At 47.4% G+C, this 12,248-nt stretch overlaps 1 protein-coding gene across 6 annotated transcripts in view; it reads right to left on the bottom strand.

Annotated features, from left to right (window-relative positions):
- The window catches only part of LOC143816487 (cohesin subunit SA-2-like), a 122,578-nt gene that overhangs the window by 56,934 nt on the left and 53,396 nt on the right, over positions 1–12,248 (bottom strand). For all 6 annotated transcript variants that reach the window (XM_077296919.1, XM_077296915.1, XM_077296916.1 and 3 more), the window contains 5 exons: positions 11,487–11,691; positions 11,059–11,210; positions 3,733–3,806; positions 2,481–2,604; positions 727–825 (listed from right to left, as the gene is read on the bottom strand). In XM_077296919.1, the coding sequence (XP_077153034.1) occupies positions 727–825; positions 2,481–2,604; positions 3,733–3,806; positions 11,059–11,210; positions 11,487–11,691 (654 nt within the window). The remainder of the gene's footprint in view (positions 1–726; positions 826–2,480; positions 2,605–3,732; positions 3,807–11,058; positions 11,211–11,486; positions 11,692–12,248) is intronic.

The following is a 12,248-nucleotide window of genomic DNA, read 5'->3' as shown; positions in this document are numbered from 1 at the left end:
GAAACAAGACAGTTTTTTAAAAGGAACCTGTCACCCCCAAAATCGTATATGAGCTAAGCCCACCGGCATCAGGGGCTTATCTATAGCATTCTGTAATGCTGTAGATAAGCCCCCGATGTATCCTGAAAGATGAGAAAAAGAGGTTAGATTATACTCACTCAGGGGTGGTCCATGTCCGATGGGTGTCGCGGTCCGGTCCAATGCCTCCTATCTTCATCAGATGACATCCTCTTCTTGTCTTCACACTGCGGCTCCTGCGCAGGCGTACTTTGTCTGTCCTGTTGAGGGCAGAGCAAAGAACTGCAGTGTGCAGGAGCTGGGAAAGATCAGAGAGGCCCAACACCTGCGCACTGCAGTACTTTGCTCTGCCCTCAACAGGACAGACAAAGTACGCCTGCGCAGGAGCCGCGGTGTGAAGACAAGAAGAGGACGTCATCGTATGAAGATGGGAGGCGCCGGACCGCGACGCCCATCGGGACCGCCCCTGGGAGAGTATAATATAACCTGTTTTTCTTACCTTTCAGGATACATCGGAGGCTTATCTACACCATTACAGAATGCTGTAGATAAGCCCCTGATGCCGGTGGCGTTAGCTCATATGTGATTTTTGGGGGTGACAGATTCCCTTTAAGTGTGAATTAAATATAACATTTCTCATACTTGCATATTGATACAGAACAATTTGTTACCAAATGTAAGGTTAGGAAATGACACAATTGTATTTACCTTGAATCTTGTTGTGAAAAGGTCCATTTTGGAAACCAAGTTCTTTTTCTCATAAATTCCGTGCAGTGCAATCAGACTTCTCAAACGCACGTCCGGGACCTGAAAGCGGCCACCGAGGGTGAAGTACAAAAAGAGCAACGTAATATAGATGCAGGTGTACCAGAGTAATAAAGAAGGACTAGTTATTTATTAAGCTGCTCAGGACCAGGCTCTTTCCCCTATCAGGCATATTTTCAGGGTTTTTTAGTGCATGAGTTTTTTTCTCATTCGGATTTTCAAATAATTTTGTAATTTTCATACTCTCTCTTTTATACTTGTGTTGATGCCAGGCGATATTGGGGGTAAGTAACAGAAATACATGTCTGTCTTTCATTGTGTTTTTATAACCACAAAAATACATTTCTAAATTTGTTCCCCTTTCTGTAACAATTACTTTTATATATTGGACATTATTATTTTTTCAATGGGGATGGAGCTAAGATTTGAATTAGCAGAGGCTTTTTATTATTTATTTTTTCACTGTTCTCAGCAATTGTGAAAAGGCAGAGATAGGAATGAACAGTTTTTGCGTTTTCTATGGGACGTTCGGCTTTGTCTCAAAAAACGGGGTCCGGACCCATGTGCCGACGGAGCCATAGACTGTAATGGAATGTGCTCTCTGCCGTGCATCATTTTCGTGAGTGTACACCTACAGGAGGCGGACACTGAGAAATAGTAGGGTATGTGCACACGTTGCGGATTTTGCTGCGGATCCGCAGCGGTTTTGTCACTGCGGATTCGCAGCTGTTTTCCATGCGTTGTACAGTACCATGTAAACCTATGGAAAACAAAGCCCGCAGTGCACATGCTGCGGAAAAAAAACTTGTGGAAACGCTGCATTGATTATTCTGCAGCATGTTTAGTCTTTCTGCGGATTCCGCAGCGGTTTACACCTGCTCCATAATAGGAATCCGCAGGTGTAAAACCGCAGGTGGAATCCGCACAAAAACCGCAGTAAATCTGCAGGTAAAACACAATGCTTTTTACCTGTGGATTTCTCAAAACAGGTGCGGAAAAATCCGCAGAGGTTTCATCTACGTGTGCACATACCCGTAGACTGCATCTGAGTGTCCGCCTCCAGTACGCGTATGTACACTCACGAAAAAAAATGCACAGCAGAGCTCACATTTGCTCTGCCATCACCGTTACAGTTTATGGCCCCGTCGGCGCATGAGTCCGGACCCCGTTATGAGGGGGATTCCAGATATATGTCCAGATGGGGATGCAAAATGCAATGTGAAAGCACCCTAAGGGGCAAAAAGTGTCATAATATATAATGGTAATTTCCACAAAATCATGTCCCCAACAAATTTGGTAATATAAAGAGGACAATCCCTTTAAGATGATTTAGAAAACTATTATATGGGGGAGGTAGTTGCATACATAGCCAATAGGATCCAGTTTTAGTAAATATGTATATACCGTCCTGTATTTTTTTTTTCACTCTATGAACACTCTGTAGAACAGAAAAAAAAGTCCTTGTGAAACCTATACCATGAGATGCAATAGGAAGAGATGTGAGTGACCACAGTACATGTTTTCATCACTGGGAAAAGCAAAAAAGTGAGAAAAGTCCAACTCAGCGGAGCCTTTTCCTGCACATAGACTGCTGCAGATCATGCATATACAATATACAGGAGCTGCTTTAGGCACACAATTATAAGACACGTACAACATTTTGGCATAACGAGCAGAAAATGTCATTACAAGCCCACCTTATCGTACAGCATCCAGCCCACATACTTTAAGTAACTGTCATTCAAGTACAACAGTGGGTACATTTTCATCCACACGCCTATTTCTTCTATACATAACGCTCTTATCTCAGAAACAACGTCCCTGTAAAAAAATGAAAAAAATAAATAAACATTAGTTGAAAAACTGTAAAATGTATCTAATATACTAAAAAATGTTTCATAGTATTTTTGATGGCATATTATATTTTGTAATCTTAATCTAAGACGTCTATGGTAAAAATGCTACAATAACGGCTATGCCCTAATCACGCTGCATACAAAAGAAGGAAAGACCATTCTGTAGGGCAGATTATATTTCACTTTAGATTTTAAAGTGATATTGGGTTGCAAATAAAGCCAGTAGAGAAGTAATTGTACAAAAAAAGAGAATATTAAAATGATATCCTCCAATCTGAACCACACCCGATAACATGAAAAGGTGAAGCAGTGAAGTAAAGGATTATGAGTAGTATTGAGCGAACGTGCTCAGATCAGGTGTTATCTGAGCATGCTCGGGTGCTAACCAAGTGACTTCGGCATGCTCAAAAAATATGTTTGAGTCCCCGTGGCTGCATGCCTCGTGGCTGTTTGACAGCCACAACACATGCAGGAATTGCCTGTTTGTTGGCCATCCCTGTATGTGTTACAGCTGTTAGACAGCCACGAGACATGCAGCCACGGGGACTCAAACATACTTTTCAAGCACCCCGAAGTCACTTTGTTAGCACACAAGCATGCTCAGATAACACCTGATCCGACCACATTCGCTCATCACTAATTATACGTGTTTCCTAATCTATCTATTATATATCACCCAAAGGACTCATTTTCCAAGCATGAGTAGTTCTAACAACAGAGAAGACAAGATGCTGGCATTATAGGTTACAGTCAGTAATTTTAACTTTAATATTGTTGAGCACAACATTAACAGCAAAAATATGTACAATGATCTACATATATGATGTAGAACTTTACAGACATCTTGCAATGTATGCCTATTTAATAGTCATCAATGAAAAATATTAGGATGCTAATTAGAGAAAGAGCATATATCTAAAGTTAGTCAACCACATAATACAAAGTTTACAATCAATACAAATAATAAAAAATCCCCAATAAATAATTACCCAGTTGTGCATTATACGATATGTCAAAACAGTAAAGCTATCTGGTCAGCAGAGCTAATCTGCACAGTCTAATCTAAGGATAAAGGACCAAGGTTATTACTTACCGATACCGTGGCAGAAAAGTGCCTTTTAACAGCGCATCCATCATATCTTCTATCTCACGATGTCTTTGTTGCAACTATGCAAAATGGAAAATTACTGGTAACTACACAAAAAACAAAACTTCCATCCTACTTTGCTGGCTTTACTGTTTTATCTATGCCATTATTTTCATTCCATTTAGGTAATCATATGATTTCCCCTTCATCCAGACACTTGTTAATGACATCTTATTGGTTATAGTCTAAATGCGTTAAAATAGTTATTCCCATCTTTATTGATGTTTAGTTTGAAATATATATACGTTTGCAATATACTATATATTAAAATTTTCCCCCAGTTCCCATGACATTGCCAAATTTTCCTCTTTTTTGGATTATAGCTGGTTGCCTATTCAATGAGCAGTGTTTACAAGCTCTTTTCTTTTAAGCTTGTAAACACTGCACTAAAACATAGGGATTTTTGTGTACTCATCGTAAAATCCTTTTCTCCGAGCCACTCATTGGGGGACACAGGACCATGGGTGTTATGCTGCTGTCACTAGGAGGCTGACACTAAGTTGAGACAAAAAAAGGTTAGCTCCTCCCCTGCAGTATACACCCTCATGCTGGCTTCCAGAGACCCAGTTCAGTGCAAAAGCAGTAGGAGATAAATATCAATATAATACATAACATTAGAGTATAACATGTCAGAAAAAGTCAAGAACCAAAAAAGGTAACGAGCCATAAGGCTAACAGGGTGGGTGCTGTGTCCCCCAATGAGTGGCTCAGAGAAAAGGATTTTACGGTGAGTACACAAAAATCCCTATTTCTCCTTCGCCACATTGGGGGACACAGGACCATGGGACGTCCCAAAGCAGTCACTGGGTGGGTAACAATACAACCAAATAACTCTGCGTACCATCTGACTTATAAATGCACAACGGCCGCCTGCAGAATACATCTGCCAAGGGCCGCATCTGCGGAAGAATGAGTGTGGACGTTGTAGTGCTTTGTGAAAGTATGGAGGCTAGACCATGTCGCGGCCTTGCAATCCTGCTCCGCCGACGCCTGTGCCGAATGGCCCAGGAAGCACCAACTGACCGAGTAGAGTGAGCTCTAACCCCCGCCGGGATGGGCCTGCCCATGGCCCGATAAGCTTCTTGGATAGCCGATCGGATCCATCTGGCTATCGTAGCCTTAGACGCGGCTGAACCCTTCCTGTGACCCTCATGGAGGATAAAGAGGGAATCCGATTTACGGAAAGAGGCAGTCCTAGAGACGTACCTCCTGAGAGCCTGTACCACGTCCAAAGTGTGAAGGGCCTTTTCGACCCTATGTGTTGGCTGTGGACAGAAGGAGGGAAGAATAATATCTTCATTGAGGTGAAAAGAAGACACCACCTTAGGGAGAAAAGCGGGAGATGGGCGTAAGACTGCTTTTTCCTGGTGGAAGGAAAGGAAGGGCGCCCGGCAGGAAAGAGCGGCCAACTCTGAGACACGCCTGATAGACGTTATCGCCACAAGGAAGGCCACCTTCCAAGAGAGAATAGATAGTGGGACGTCTTGCAGAGGTTCAAACGGAGGTTCCTGAAGGACCAAGTTGAGATCCTAGGTCTCTAGTGGCATTCTGTAGGGGGGAACCACGTGGGAGACCCCTTGAATGAAGGTCCTGACTTGCGAGTTAGTAGCAATCTTACGCTGGAAAAACACCGACAGCGCTGAAATCTGGCCCTTGAGGGAACTGAGGGCTAGGCCGGAATCCAAGCCGGACTGGAGAAATTCCAGAATGAAGGGAATGGAGAAAACGAGAGGGGGACGACCGCGGAGTCTGCACCAAGAGAAGAAGGCTTTCCAGGTGCGGTGGTAGATGCGAGCGAGCGGAAGACGTCTTGCGAGCTCGGATCATAGTGGAAATGACCTGCTGGGAGAAACCTGCTTGAGTTGGGCCCCTGAGCTCTGATGGTAGATCGGTCCTTGGCGCAGTAGATCTGGGCGGTCTGGCAACCGCCAGGGAACGTCGGAAACGAGATGCACCAGTTCCGCATACCATGCGCGACGCGGCCAAACCGGGGCGATGAGGATCACCGGAATCCCCTCTATCTTGATTTTTCGGATCACCTTCGGTAACAGAGGAAGTGGAGGGAACACGTACGGGAATTGAAACCGGTGCCATGGGAATATCAGAGCATCCACCCCAACGGCCCGGGGATCCCGAGAACGTGCTATGAAGTTGGGGACTTTGGCGTTGAGCCCGGATGCCATCAGATCCACATCCGGAGTCCCCCAGCGAAGACAGATTTGATGAAAAACCTCTGGATGGAGCTCCCACTCTCCCGAGGCGAGACCCTTACAGCTGAGAATGTCCGCCGCCCAGTTCTCGACACCCGGAATGTGTACCGCGGAAATGGTGGAGTGGTTGTCCTCGGCCCAACGGAGGATGTGTGTGACCTCCTGCATCGCTGACCTGCTGCGAGTGCCCCCTTGATGGTTTATGTACGCCACAGCTGTGACTTTGTCCGACTGTATTCGGACTGGGTGACCTGCAAACAGAGGGTGAAAACGTCTCAGGACAAACCTGATAGCACGGATCTCCAGAATGTTTATGGGAAGTTTCGACTCCCGCATCGACCAACGCCCCTGGGCAGTGTGGTGGAGAAACACCCCTCCCCAAACGAGGAGACTGGCGTCGGTGGTCACCACCAGCCAATGGATCGGAAGAAAAGACCTCCCCTGGTGGAGAGTTGACCCCAAAGTCCACCACGTGAGCGCCTGCCTGGTCCGCGGGGACAGAGGGCATGGGCGGTCGAGGGTAAAGGGACTCCTGTCCCTGTTGTCCAGAAGAGCCTGTTGTAAAGGACGGAGATGCAGTTGGGCGAAGGGAATCGCTTCCATTGAGGCCACCATCTTCCCCAGGATCTTCATGGCAAACCGAATGGACTGTGGGCGAGGGCGAGAAAGTGTCCTGGCTCCCTGTTGAAGCGCTTGGGCCTTAGGCCAAGGAAGAAAGATCAGCCCCTTGGACGTGTCTAGGATCATGCCTAGGAAGGAGATCCTTCGAGCTGGAATGGGGGAGGATTTGTCCAGGTTGATTAACCAGCCTAGGCGCAAAAGGGAATCCAACGTAATGCGGACACTTGCTTCGCAGGCCTGAAAAGATGGACCTATGACCAGAAGGTCGTCTAGGTATGGCAACACGACCACTCCTCGGGAGTGCAGGATGGCCATGACCGCCGCCATGACCTTCGTGAATACCCTGGGTGCTGTGGCAAGACCGAAGGGCAAGGCCGTAAATTGAAAATGGTCCTCTTGGATGGCGAAACGGAGGAACCTTTGGTGTGGCGGAAAGATTGGGATGTGATGATAAGCATCTCTGATGTCTATTGATGCTAGGAACTCATCTCGCTCCAATGAGGAAATGACCGACTGAAGGGACTCCATCCGGAAGTGTCGTACTTTTACGTGCTTGTTTAGGAGTTTCAAGTCCAAGATGGGGCGCACGGACCCGTCCTTCTTTGGTACGACGAAGAGGTTTGAATAGAAACCTTTGAATCTCTCGTGTTCCGGAACCGGAACGATGACCCCGTTTTGGCGGAGGGAATCGATGGTGCAATGGAGAGCGCGTGACTGAGCTCTTGAACTTGGGAGACGAGAGGGAAAAAACCGAGCTGGAGGGGAGACGGAAAATTCTATTTTGTAACCAGACGACACCAGGTCTCTGACCCATTCGTCGGGGACGACGGAAAGCCAGACATGACGAAAAAGAAGCAGGCGTCCGCCTACCTTGGTGGTGTCGACTGGAATACTCCCCGAGTCATTGTGAAGGAAATCTGGCAGGTCTAGAACCTCTGGTTCTGGGTTGTCTAGGTCTTCCTCTCCAGGACTGATTCGGTTTGTAAGAAGGCCGAGAGTCTCTGTCTGTGCGTGTAGATTGTTCTGATCTGGACGATGCAGTGGAGTTGGACCAGAAAGGGCCACTTCGAAAGGGGCGAAAACGAAAATACTGTTGGCGCTGAAAAGCAGCTTTTGGTCTGTGTTGAGGGAGGAACTTGCTTTTTCCCCCTGTAGCATCGGAAATAAGTTGGTCCAATTTTTCTCCAAATAGGCGTCCGCCCTAAAAGGGGAGAGAAATCAGAGACTTTTTTGAGGAGGAATCCGCCCGCCACTCTCTAAGCCAGATAGCTCTCCTGATGGTGACGGCGTTTGAAGCCGCTGTTGCAGCACAGTCTGCTGCGTCAAAAGATGCGTACATCACATAATCCGCTGCCATAGCAATTTGTTTGGCGAGGTCCGCCACTTCAGCCGGAAGAGCGTGGTCCTGAAAGGAATGTGCCAGAGTATCTGCCCAGGAAACCATAGCTTTGGCGACCCAGGCCGCAGCGAAGGAAGGGGATAGGGAGGAACCTGAGGCTTCATACACTGATCGCGCCAGTGAATCCAACTGGCGCTCTGTGGGACTTTTAATTGATGCCCCGTCAGGTACTGATAACAGCGTTTTGGTAGCCAAACGCGACACCGGAGGATCCACCAGCGGTGGTTCCGTCCAATCCTTAACCAGCTCTGAGGAAAAAGGATATTTAGATTCCAGAGCCTTTTTGCCCGTAAAGCGTTTATCCGGTCGCTCCCTGTGCCTCTTAACTATCTCTAGAAAATCCGGATGGGAGGCGAACACCTTATGGGATCGCTTGTTTCTAGTGAAGGAAACTGGATGATCAGGAGCTGAATTAGGGTCATCATTAACCTTTAGGGCATGATTGACAGCCTCAATGAGGGAGTCAACAGTTGAACGGAACTCCGGAGAATCCGGGTCCATGGACGCCTCAGACTCATACTCAGAGTCGTGATCGCTTCTAGCCCCTGGGGAGGGTGAGCGAGAAGTGGAGCTATATTGGAGGCTGAATGGAGTGGTGAATGATCGGGAGAGGTAGTGCGGATCCGTTTAGTGGATGTCCGAACCTCCTGTGGGTGAGAGCGGCCCCTGCTGGCCGACGATTCCCCTGTAATAGAGGGGTCTCTTAACCCAGGAAAACGAACGCCCCGCTCCCCAGAGGGGTCATGAAGGGATTCAATCGCCTTAGCTAGCGAGGCCACGGATTGGGACAGGGACGAGGCCCACTCAGGGGGGCTAGGAGCACTGGGGTCGGTAGCGGCGGAGGGCTCCTGGGCACATAGGGCATCACAGGTTGGGCAGATCGGGGAGCTCTGAGGCCTGGGAAGAGGAGCCTGGCAGGTGGTACAAGCAGAGAAAAAGGTGGTATGCACCTTAGTGACCTTTTTACCCCTTGACTGGGACATGTTGTACCCCAATGTAATGCGCAGAGCTGCTATGAGGAAGCTGAGGGGTAGCGCTGCAGGGAAGCAGATAGAGCCGTCTCCTTACCCGGTCCTGTGCCCCGCAATTGAGTGGAGAAGGAAGATCCTCCGTGGGGGTAGAGAAAAAGACCGGCCGGCGCTGCGTGCTGCAGGGGGAAGATGGATGCCGAGACCTTGAAGTGTAGTCTCGCAGGGAGCGAGAAGCGCCACAAGCGTGGGCTGGGCCGTAGGAGTGATGCGTGGAGTGGGCGGAGCCTACCAGAGTGCAGCCTAGAAAGGGGCCGAAGCCGGGGACTAAATTTCCGGCCTCGGCCGGCGCGAACCCGCGAACCGCGGGGAAAAGAATCACCGCGGTCTGTAAAGGATCCTGCCGCTAAGGAGCCCCCTGGAAAAGGTGACCACCCTAGAAAAAACCGACCCCTAGGCCATACCCAGTGGCAGGGGCGCACACCATCTGCACTTACCCCGTAAAGGTGCCCGGGCTACATGGGACGGTGCAGGGTTGGGGGAGCCTCCATCCACCATCCCCATGAAAGGGGGGTGGAGAGGAACCGTGCGCCTCCTTCCATCATCCGCTCTTTTTCAGTGGTGATGCAGTGGGGGCTGCACGGACGCCACAGTGGAATAGTGCCTCTGTACAGCCGAGGGTGAAACCTGGTGGACAGGGCAGATGTCCGGCAATAAAAAAGGCCTGGCTGCAGAAGAGGATACTGGAGGTAACACACCAGTGCTCGTCTGTTACTCGGGGGGAGATCGGTGCCCGTGAAAGGGTCCCGTCGCCCAAAAAGGTCAGCTCAGGCAGTGGCATCCCACGTCGCAGGAGAGGATACGGAGAGGTGAAACTCCCGTGCTCGCCTGTTGTTGGTTCGGGGGAGATCAGAACATGAAAGAATCCGTCACCCCCTTCGTCCGGAATAACAAGGTTTAAATCCAGTGTGCCTCCTAAGGACACTAAGCTTGAACTGGGTCTCTGGAAGCCAGAATGAGGGTGTATACTGCAGGGCAGGAGCTAACCTTTTTTTGTCTCAACTTAGTGTCAGCCTCCTAGTGACAGCAGCATAACACCCATGGTCCTGTGTCCCCCAATGTGGCGAAGGAGAAAAGGTGGGATTGCTGGAGCGCAGTTTTCTCCTCATCACGTCTAGCTTCAGTGTTACTAGAACCCACAGTTTAGATCAGCAGCAAAACAATGCTACTGGTCTGAACTGTCAGTCAAGCAGGAGCACCTGGCCCCCAGCAATCATGAAGTCACAAGGGCCGGGGAGCGGTGCGCCCCTGAACAAAGTGCATGGGAGCAACCCTTTAAGGCAGAAGTAAAGGTGCTTTCACAGTGTAATTTTCCAGTGTGTGTACTAAGGCATATATTGAGGGAATATACCAACAGCTAGTACTCTCTAAGCAGACAATGTCACCTATAGTGTCCCATGTTAGAAAAATGTATATTATGTACTATTGTGCTGAAAGATCGCTATTCCATTAAGAAGAAAAAAAAACATACCGACATATATCAGCGTGATAGAGCTGAAAAGAACAGTCCGATTCATCAAATAGCATTCGCCAGAATTCTAAAGCAAAACTGTTTGAAAAAATGCGCAATTCTTTAAACATTTTGAGACTTTTAGCATTTTTTTCTCCAGTCCCAGCTACTTTGAACAACTTTTGGAAAGTAGGCAGAGCTCAGGTGAGAGGAGTGTGGCCCAGCACAGTTCACAAATTCAACATAACCTTACTGCACAAAAACTGTACTCCAGTCACTGAGTGGAGTACAATTCTTAGGCCGGGGTCACACTTGCGAGTGCAATGCGAGAAACTTGCAATGCGAGAAAACCTCACTGAAGATCACAGCACGTGAAAAATGCACCTTTTAATAAAGTCGGCACATCTTCCTCCACTGCAATCTTCATCAAGTCTGGAGTGCAAAAACGTTAATCTGATGAATTGAGGCAAATTCTTCCAGAAAAACAACCATTACTTTAGAACTACTGTGCGTTATGTGTTTAAGATGTTTAAAACCTGAAGTATGTAAGATATTATATTATACCTTTTTCCGCTTTTTGTCCAGCTGCTCAAGTCTTGAGTTTATCTTTTTCAGATGGGTTCGTTTTTTCTCTACTTCATACAGTCTGTCTGAGTTGTCTATATTGATATCCAGGTTTAAGATAACTCGTATGAGAGCAGTCAGCAATTTTACAGCTAATGCAAAGAAGAAAAATAGTGATAAATAGAGAATATTAACTGGCCAGCAACAATTTTATTAATGAGGTTCTTTTTTCATACTCTAAACTTTGCAGATGAAGGAGCGACAGCTAGGTCTCCTTGCAGAATACAGCAGAAGACTACACAGAAGTCCCACAAATTGGGTATGGACTTCAAGTATCAGGACAAACGATTGCTCAGCTAATAGACATAGGTTACTTGATAAAAGTGTAAACTGTATGATGAGGTCTTGACTGTATACTGAAAACCTACCAGACAATGTACTGGTGTGCCGGAAGGCTCTAACACAGGAGTCTGACAGTCCCAGTAGCAGGGAAATAAGGGTATTCAGGAGATAGCCATCATATATGACACTGTACTGACATTGCTGAACCAACACAGACGTGAATTCACAGAAGTTTGACCGAAATTTTTTCCAGTAAATTCCTGGCCTAATTAGAGGGTAATCTTCAGAGTCCTGCGAAGCACAGAATTGTATTAATCAGTGTCAATAATGTCTCTACGTAATCTGCTTTTAGATGTATATTTCAAAAGGACAGACTTACATACTAAAATTGCCCCCAATAAAAAATCGGTATGTTTATGTGCTGACAAATCGTTCCCCTAGTAATAGGCATATTAAAGAAGATTTCCTGGATTTTTCAATACTTGCCGGAGGGAAGAGCTTGTCTTTATACTTACCTTGTAATGTCTTCACATCCTGTTCCGTCCAGATGTGTTCGGATCCCAGAATTTCAAGCGGCGGAAGTTCACCAACCGCCATACTGGGACACCCAAGTGATGGGTGTCTCAATATAGAAACTGCTGGTGGTAACAGCCTCTTGCGCGGTACCACCAGCGGAACACCGTCGCAACACACACACACACATACAGTATACGCCGTACACACCACACACACACACACACACTGTATATGCCATACGCACCACACACACACACACACACACTGTATATGCCGGACGCACCACACACACACTGTATACGCCATACGCAACACACACACACACACACTGT

This window comes from Ranitomeya variabilis, chromosome 3, assembly GCF_051348905.1.
Source record: "Ranitomeya variabilis isolate aRanVar5 chromosome 3, aRanVar5.hap1, whole genome shotgun sequence".
NCBI classification, from domain to species: Eukaryota; Metazoa; Chordata; class Amphibia; order Anura; family Dendrobatidae; genus Ranitomeya; species Ranitomeya variabilis.
Note: the sequence above shows the minus strand (reverse complement) of the source record. Positions and strands in the feature narration are given on the sequence as shown.